The sequence below is a fragment of the Zootoca vivipara genome, chromosome 4, assembly GCF_963506605.1.
Source record: "Zootoca vivipara chromosome 4, rZooViv1.1, whole genome shotgun sequence".
Lineage (NCBI taxonomy): Eukaryota > Metazoa > Chordata > Lepidosauria > Squamata > Lacertidae > Zootoca > Zootoca vivipara.
In genome coordinates, this window is record NC_083279.1 from 53,722,925 (window position 1) to 53,731,078 (window position 8,154).

General features: G+C 41.3%; 1 protein-coding gene across 4 annotated transcripts in view; it reads left to right on the forward strand.

Moving 5' to 3' along the window:
* Positions 1–6,294, forward strand: part of APP (amyloid beta precursor protein) — a 143,100-nt gene extending 136,806 nt beyond the window's left edge. For all 4 annotated transcript variants that reach the window (XM_035114850.2, XM_035114851.2, XM_035114852.2 and 1 more), the window contains 2 exons: positions 2,207–2,353; positions 5,019–6,294. In XM_035114850.2, the coding sequence (XP_034970741.1) occupies positions 2,207–2,353; positions 5,019–5,120 (249 nt within the window). In that variant the 3' untranslated portion in view covers positions 5,121–6,294. The remainder of the gene's footprint in view (positions 1–2,206; positions 2,354–5,018) is intronic.
* The last annotated feature ends 1,860 nt before the right edge of the window (positions 6,295–8,154 follow it).

An 8,154-nucleotide genomic window follows, 5' to 3' on the forward strand; every position in this document is an offset into this window, starting at 1 on the left:
GAAGAAGAAGAAGAAGAAGAAGAAGAAGAAGAAGAAGAAGAAGAAGAAGAAGAAGAAGAAGAAGAAGAAGAAGAAGAAGAAGAAGAAGAAGAAGAAGAAGAAGAAGAAGAAGAAGAAGAAGAAGAAGAAGAAGAAGAAGAAGAAGAAGAAGAAGAAGAAGAAGAAGAAGAAGAAGAAGAAGAAGAAGAAGAAGAAGAAGAAGAAGAAGAAGAAGAAGAAGAAGAAGAAGAAGAAGAAGAAGAAGAAGAAGAAGAAGAAGAAGAAGAAGAAGAAGAAGAAGAAGAAGAAGAAGAAGAAGAAGAAGAAGAAGAAGAAGAAGAAGAAGAAGAAGAAGAAGAAGAAGAAGAAGAAGAAGAAGAAGAAGAAGAAGAAGAAGAAGAAGAAGAAGAAGAAGAAGAAGAAGAAGAAGAAGAAGAAGAAGAAGCTCTTAGATTCTGGGGATTGAAAATTCCCAGTGCTAGAAAAAAAAAATCCAAAATGCATTACCTCTCCTGTGTAAAATGCTAGCCTGCAAGGCTCACAAGAGTTAGCATGTTTATGAGTCATTTAAGGGAGGACTTGTTTTGAAAAGGCTTGGGGAGAGGAGGGAAAGTGTATTTCAGTTCATTTACTTCTATTTTATTCTCTTTTAATTATATGGGAGCTAGCATGCAATGGGGAACAACACTAAAAAGAGAATTGAAACCTATTGCCTCCCCCTACTGTGCTGGGGTGGTGTGTGTGTGTGCAATTCAAACAGAATTGCATTGTGCAGTTTTAAAAACAAACACTCTTCTTGAGGCACAATATTGTTCAGTAACAACCCTCAATATAAATAAATTAATCTGTGTGTTTTTGTTTCTATTCTACACCAGTTTTGTTTTGTTTTAATCATAGTGCAGGGTGGGGAGTAAGTAGAAGAATAGCACTGAAACCTCAATCTCTTTGGAAATAAAAATGTTTTTTTAAAAAAATTGTCCAGTGGCACCTTAGAGATCAACTAAGTTTGTTCTGGGGCTAAACCTCTTATGATTATTGATAGGTTTGTGTTGTTCTTTGGGAAGCTGGTTAACCTTGCAGTTCAGTACCTGAGCTCAGCATACTCTCAGCACATTATAGGCTTATCTTTGGAACCAATTTTCTCTACTGTCATAGGTGCCTGTGGCTCCACAAGAGTGACTCTTATCCTAATTGACAATTGATGGTTACACAGTTGAGGGTTTTGTCAGATTGGAAAGTAGAAATTTCCTCACCAACGTCCTTAATGGTCCACCACCTTTTCACCTTTGGACAGGATCCCGACAGTCTGTAATGAAGACTCTACTGCTCAGATATATCTGGCAGTTGAGAATAGCCCTTGTTGACGTCTGTTGTGCCAGAAAAGAGGCTGACATTGGAGGAAGTTTTTGGGTTCTTGTTCAGACTCTTTTGGTGACTTTTGAAAGTGAACAGATTGAATTCTTCTTTGTGAGCCTGTGTGGGAAGAAGGCCTGGGGAGCTCCCTTCTTCAGACCTGTGTTCCTCCTACAATGCAGCTAGGGATGGACAGAGCCGATCATTTCAGTTTCTATATCTTAAGTTCAGTTTTCCCTGCTTCCACATCAATTTGCAAATCCTGGGTGATAATTGGTGTGCAAGTTTGCGTGCCCTTCTCCTAATAGACACATTTTTGCAAGCAGTTTCCCCTAACATAATGTGTCCTGTATGTTGTTTTCACAGACACACTTGTTTTTCTTTATGTTTGCTCTGATATATGCTTCTTTGTATGCATTGCCTGGCTGGAGAACTGCATTACAAAATGGGGAGAGATGTGCATTTTGAAGGATAGATGGGTTTGGTTTGGTTTACGTATTGTTCCATGAGGTGCAAACTAGGTAGGCTCATATTAAAATGCAAGCTGAACAAATTTCTTTTCCCACTTCCCCATCCACATCCTAACACCAGCTTTGTAGCTCCAAGTTATCCCAACTTTACATGTGCATATCTGTGTGTTGCAGATGGGGTGCTAGCAGTTTCAGATTCTATTCTCCTATGTTACATGAAGAGAAACCGTAATGCTAATTTACCGCTTAAATGGAAACAAAGTTTAGGTATTTTCTTGAGCACTGCTCAGAAACCATTGGATTGTTGGGAGAATTTGTCTTTTGTTTTGCAAGGTGTAAAATGCGCAAGTAACAAGTTGCCTAACTCAATAACTAACTTGCCATTTTTTAAATTTTTATTTTAGGTATTCTTTGCTGAGGATGTAGGTTCGAATAAAGGCGCCATCATTGGACTAATGGTGGGAGGTGTTGTCATTGCTACAGTAATTGTCATCACTTTGGTGATGCTAAAGAAGAAACAATATACCTCTATCCATCATGGTGTAGTGGAGGTAAGCGAAAGTTACTAATAATTATTCTGTGAATGGACAATAGCAGCCAAACAGAGCTTATTCCCTTCTATGAAGTCAACTGGATTGCTCCATTTTCAGACTGGATTTTGTTTTCCAGTTGCAAAAGCAGTTTGGCTTATAGAAGGGGTGGGGCGCAGGTAAAATAATACTGTGAGTTTGATTTCAAATTGTAATTATAAAATTATATGTTCTGCGGTGCCAGAACAGACTCCCCCTTTTCCTCCTTTTCCCCGTGGTCATCCATGTACCATGAAAATCTGCTCCAAAGAACTGGGGGGACTCTCTGAAGCAGTTTGGGGGGGGCACTGCAGTGGGTAGGATAGGAAGGGACAGTCCTGTAACATGACTGAAACTTTGCTCTCACAGCATTAGATACAAAAAAAGCCATACCTGTAGTTTGGTGGTGTGGTTTACATGGTCCCTGGTCCCAGGTCCCAAGGATACGTTGGAGAACTCAGCTGGGTGACATGCTAACTTTTGCATCTGCAGGGGGAAAAACATTAAGGGATGTTTAAATGGGAACAATTCAAGCAATTGGCCTGTAGACAGTCTCAAACCCCAGCTAATGGGTTGAAAGCAGAATGTGACCGATCCATACCAAGTCTGCAGAGTGTTATGGATTATTTCATTATGAACTGATAGGTAAGGCAGAACAAGAGTTGAAGATTGTCAATATAGATTTGTTCAAGCTGCTGTTGAGCACATTATTATGTAGGGGATTTGAGTGGAGCGCTGGGAAGCCGTGACATTCTCTAAGGATACCCAAAACTTGATGGATTGGAATGGCTAATATAGCTAGGCTGAGCATTCCTCTGCTTCTTGAAAAAGCTTAAAGGGGGGGAGTTCTATCAATGACAGGTTTTGGACCTTCTTCAGAATGTAAGAATTGTTCTCATCTTCCTAGTGTGGAAATGCACAGGGTTCGGGGGAAATGGAGCCTTTCATCTTAGGTGGAATACAATTTCTGGTTGCGCCAGAAGCAGTTTAGTCATGCTGGCCACATGACCCGGAAAGCTGTCTATGGACAAACGCCATATGATTCACATGATCGCAATGTCATTTTTTGTGAGCAATAAAAATTAACCCTTGAGCAGTATATTCTCTGCAGTGCTTCACCCATAACTGCTGTATTTTTTCTATGGACACCAAGAATGCCTATTCCAGTGGGAACGTACACAAGTAACTATAGAAATTAGACTTGTCTTAAGTTAAATGTTAAGAATTAATTGGTGGTGCCTTTTGGGTCATTTGCCACATTTTATTTTATATTGTTGTGATTTTGCTGTTTTATTAAAGGTTAAGAGGCCCCTGACCATCAGGTCCAGTCGTGTCCGACTCTGGGGTTGCGGCGCTCATCTCGCTCAATAGGCTGAGGGAGCCAGCATTTGTCTGCAGACAGGTTCCGGGTCATGTGGCCAGCATGACAAAGCTGCTTCTGGCTGTTTACCTTCCCGCCTATTTATCTCCTCGCACTTTGGTGTGCTTTCGAACTGCTAGGTGGGCAGGAGCTGGGACTGAGCAACGGGAGCTCACCCCATTGCAGGGATTCGAACCGCCGACCTTCTGATTAGCAAGCCCTAGACTCTGTGGTTTAACCCACAGCACCACCTGGGTCCCATCTGGGCCATCTGTTTTATTACTTAATATGAATACCATCCTTTTAAAATAAGTTTAATGAATCCAGTTCAAATTAACAAGACTCTTAATCTCAGGTTTGTGGGTTCAAGTCCCGCATTGGTCAAAACTGCACTGCAAGGTGTTGGACTAGAAGACCCTTGTGATTCTGTGAACCAAACTAACATAGTTGATAAGGTACCTCAGTTCAGCTGTAACATGCAATATATAAATCCTTTTATAAATAAAAATATTTGTTTAGAACAGAGAGTTTGAGCCCACTCTTCTCCTGCACCTGTGAACATGCAAGAGGACAGCAGCATCAACCCTGTTGGCAGCATGCATACACTCTTGGTGTGCTTCACACACAAAGGACGCCTCAAAATGTAACCCAGGCATAGGCAAACTCTGCCCTCCAGATGTTTTGGGACTACAATTCCCATCATTCCTGACCACTGGTCCTGTTAGCTAGGGATGATGGGAGTTGTAATCCCAAAATATATGGCGGGCCGAGTTTGCCTATGCCTGACTTAACCTAAAGAAGAGCCCCTGCTGGATCATGGCAGAAGCCCAAGAAGTCCGGTATCCTGTTCTCCCTCACATTGCCTTTTCACACTGGCACCCAAGGGTGTCATCAGAATACACACACCGGCATTTGGTATCTATTGCTAATCTGTGAGATTCTGTGACTGGGGACCATAGTCTGTACAGTCAATGTACACCCCTACTGCCTCTCCCCACCACACACACACATCTAGAGTCTTGTTTTCTCTTTTCTACAATAACAGGCAGGGTTTTAGGCAGGGTTCTTTCCCAGCCCTACCTAGGGATGCTGGGGATTGAACCCAGGACGTTCTGCTTGCAAAGCAGATGCTTTACTACTGAGCTGCAGCCCTTCTTCAAAGAGGCGACCAGGTGTGGGGGGACGGGACGGACAACAACCCTATTTCTTCCATTTACACTATCAGCGTGAGAGTTGTGTGTTGCCCGTGTGGGACCGTGACTCTGGTCTTCCTTCCACCTGCCTTAGGTGGACGCCGCAGTGACACCAGAGGAACGCCACCTGTCCAAGATGCAACAAAATGGCTACGAGAATCCAACCTACAAGTTCTTTGAACAGATGCAGAACTAGAACACCACAGCAGCCTCATGAGTTGGACAGCAAAATGATTGCTTCACTGCCCATTGGTGTTCAGTTAGAGAATAATGTGGAAATCAAGCAAGAACGAACAAACACTTTGTTTTATTATTTACTCATTATCGCCTTTTGACAGCTGTGCTGTAACACAAGTAGATGCCTGAACTTGAATTATAAAATCAGTAATGTATTCTTCTCTCTCTTTACATTTCAGTCTTTACACTACATTATTAATGAATGTTTTTTGTGTACTGTAAAGTTTAGCTGTACTTAACTAGTGCATGAATAGCTTCTTTCCCAATTATTTATCATATAGCTCCTTTAGCCAGTTGTATATTATTCTTGTGATTTGTGAAGGGGGGGGAATTAAGTCCTAATTGAAATATGCTTTAAGAATCGATGGGGGATGCTTTCTGTGTACGTGGGGTTCAGCTGCTTCTCTTTGCTGAGTTTTCCTTTTTCTGATCACTATGCATTTTAAAGTCGAGATGAATTTTTCTTCTTCTTTTTTTTAGAAAAGTATTCCAGATGAGTTGAAATTATTTTCCTCTGCAGTTGCATTTTATTGTACAGATTGTTGCTTCTGCTGTATTAGTGATGTAGAAATCATGGGAATACACGTTTGTTTCTTTGTGCCTGTTTTATGTGCACACCTTAGGCATTAAGGGGATGAACTTTTCTTTCCCATGTATCTTTTCATATTTTAAAAAAATAAAAGGAATCCTTGTTAATTGTGAGCACTTTTATAGGGGGGCGGGGGGAAGTGCCTGCTGGTTGAAAAATTAACAGGGATCCTACAAGCGTTTCTGCAGGATGATTGTACAGAATCATTGCTTATGAATTGATAGCTTTCTACACTGTGTTACATAAATAAATTACAAATAAAACCAATGGGCAAGAGTTTTATTTGAAGAATTAAGTATTTGGGGGGTGACTTTAACAGTGACCATCAAATGTTCACATGTAGTGGATTGGGTGGTGGTTGGTTTTTGTTCTTTTTCTTCCTTTCCAAGTAGACCTGATTCATAGATTTCCCATTTTGAATATAGTGGAACAAAACAGCGGTGGGTGAGAGGGCTGTTTGCTTGGGCATGCCTTCCCTCTAAAATGTCTTTTTTTTCAGTTTGTATAATAGTGTTTTAATGTAAATAAATACATTCCTGGAGGAGTTCCATTGTAGTGGTGTGAGTCTGTAGCACTTACCTTGAATTTTCTGCTTGATGGTTTGTATATGGTTGTACATTCATTACAGAATTCCATACTCAGGCTTCTCCAACAAGCGCAGAAAGCAGGAAACTGTTCGCTAAATGGCATTCTTCTGTTAGAACTTGTGTAGCACTATTGGTTTCCTATTGAAATTCGAAAGGCAATGGCTGGTCCTACTGCTCACTGTCATGTCATTACCAGGATCTCAAAAGTTGGTTGCTTTTTAGCGCAAGGAACACTTGAGGAAAGAACAGGTTGGCTCGACGTGGCAGGTCAACATGCACCCCCGTCAATGTTTTAACAAGATAGGATCAATTCTGATGGGGTTACCTTCTATAAAATGCCCTCTTCCACCTTATACAGTTCCGATTCCCAATTTCTATGACAGTGATGACATCCAAACTTGCCTAGGAAAGATCCAGCTGCACAGACTTTGAGCTTAAAGTGGTGAGTTGCCTATTGCACAGTATCATGTTATTTCATTTTCTGTGACAAAATATTAAATCTGGTATAGAACTTGGCCTTCTGAAATTTGTTTTCATTTGTTTTCATCTCCCCTAAGGGTGCAGGGGGGTGAAAAGGCCTGGCAAGTGATTTCTGAATCTAAGCAAGCCAAATGGCTTTAGGTATGACTTTCAGCAAGGTCCTCGGCAGCCTGCTTCCCCACCAACCAAGACCACAATATAGAGGAAGTTTTTAATGTTTGATGCCTTACTGTGTTTTAATTTGTTGGAAGCCACCCAGAGTGGCTGGGGCAATACAGTCAGAAGAGTGGGATATAAATATGTTGTTGTTGGTTAATAATACTGTTCATTAGATGGGACAATTGGTCCACTTAAGTGTTCAGGGCACATAGACTCTCAGTCAGCCAGGTTTTTCTGTTTCAACAGTATCCAGCAGGCATATTGTAGCTACTATATATGGTAATTTTTCTTTCAGCAAATCAAACCAACAAATTAGAATACTCAGTAAGTGCTTTTAGACATATGCATGCAACCTGTGAGCCTGTAAGGGGCATTGTGTTTATTCAATGATGCTACCTTGTGAATCTGAGCACTACAACTATAGTGTCCAAGTGGTATCTCAGGCATTAGCGGGGGCAAGAAAACACCCACGTTTTGTTGATGGATTTGTATACATTAGTGTTTTGGTAAGGATGTATTCTGAAACATGGAGGACCACAAACAGTAACTCCCTAGACCTAAGTGACCAGGCTGGCATGTAAGGAATTAGGCAGTACTTGAGAAATCCCAGACACAAGGCTCACCAAAAGGACTTTGGCAAGTGCTCCAGAAAGGTACCTTCTGGAGTCAAGTAGCTCTTGAATCTAGAGGAAAGCTGTCAACTTTCCTCTAGGCTCCAGCAATTAAAGAAATGTTGGACAATTTAGAAGCCAACCAGCTGTTAATGCCCTAGCTTAAGGCACTAGTAGCGCAGACATACATTGCAGATACAGGGTTTGCTGGATATATAAACTCATACCTGGGAAGAGACCTGCTTAGTGAAGTCTTTGAAATCACGCCCCCCCCCCAATTATGTTGACACCACTTCTGTGCATTTTGATAGGCAGAGTGGCATAAGATAAAACTTGAGCACATGTTGAGCTGCAAGCAGAAAGGACTATGTAGGGATTAACCTTTCATCCCTTGTCAGCACATCAGATCTAAGTACAGATTTTATTGGGGGAGGGGGGCCAAATTCTGGATTTCTGAAGGATTTTTATTTGAAATCCACTTGTCTTTCACTCAAGGACAAAGCAGAAATGAATGCAACTTGCCAGTTTTCATCTTCAGGTTTCTGGGGTGTGCCTCTGAACTACAGC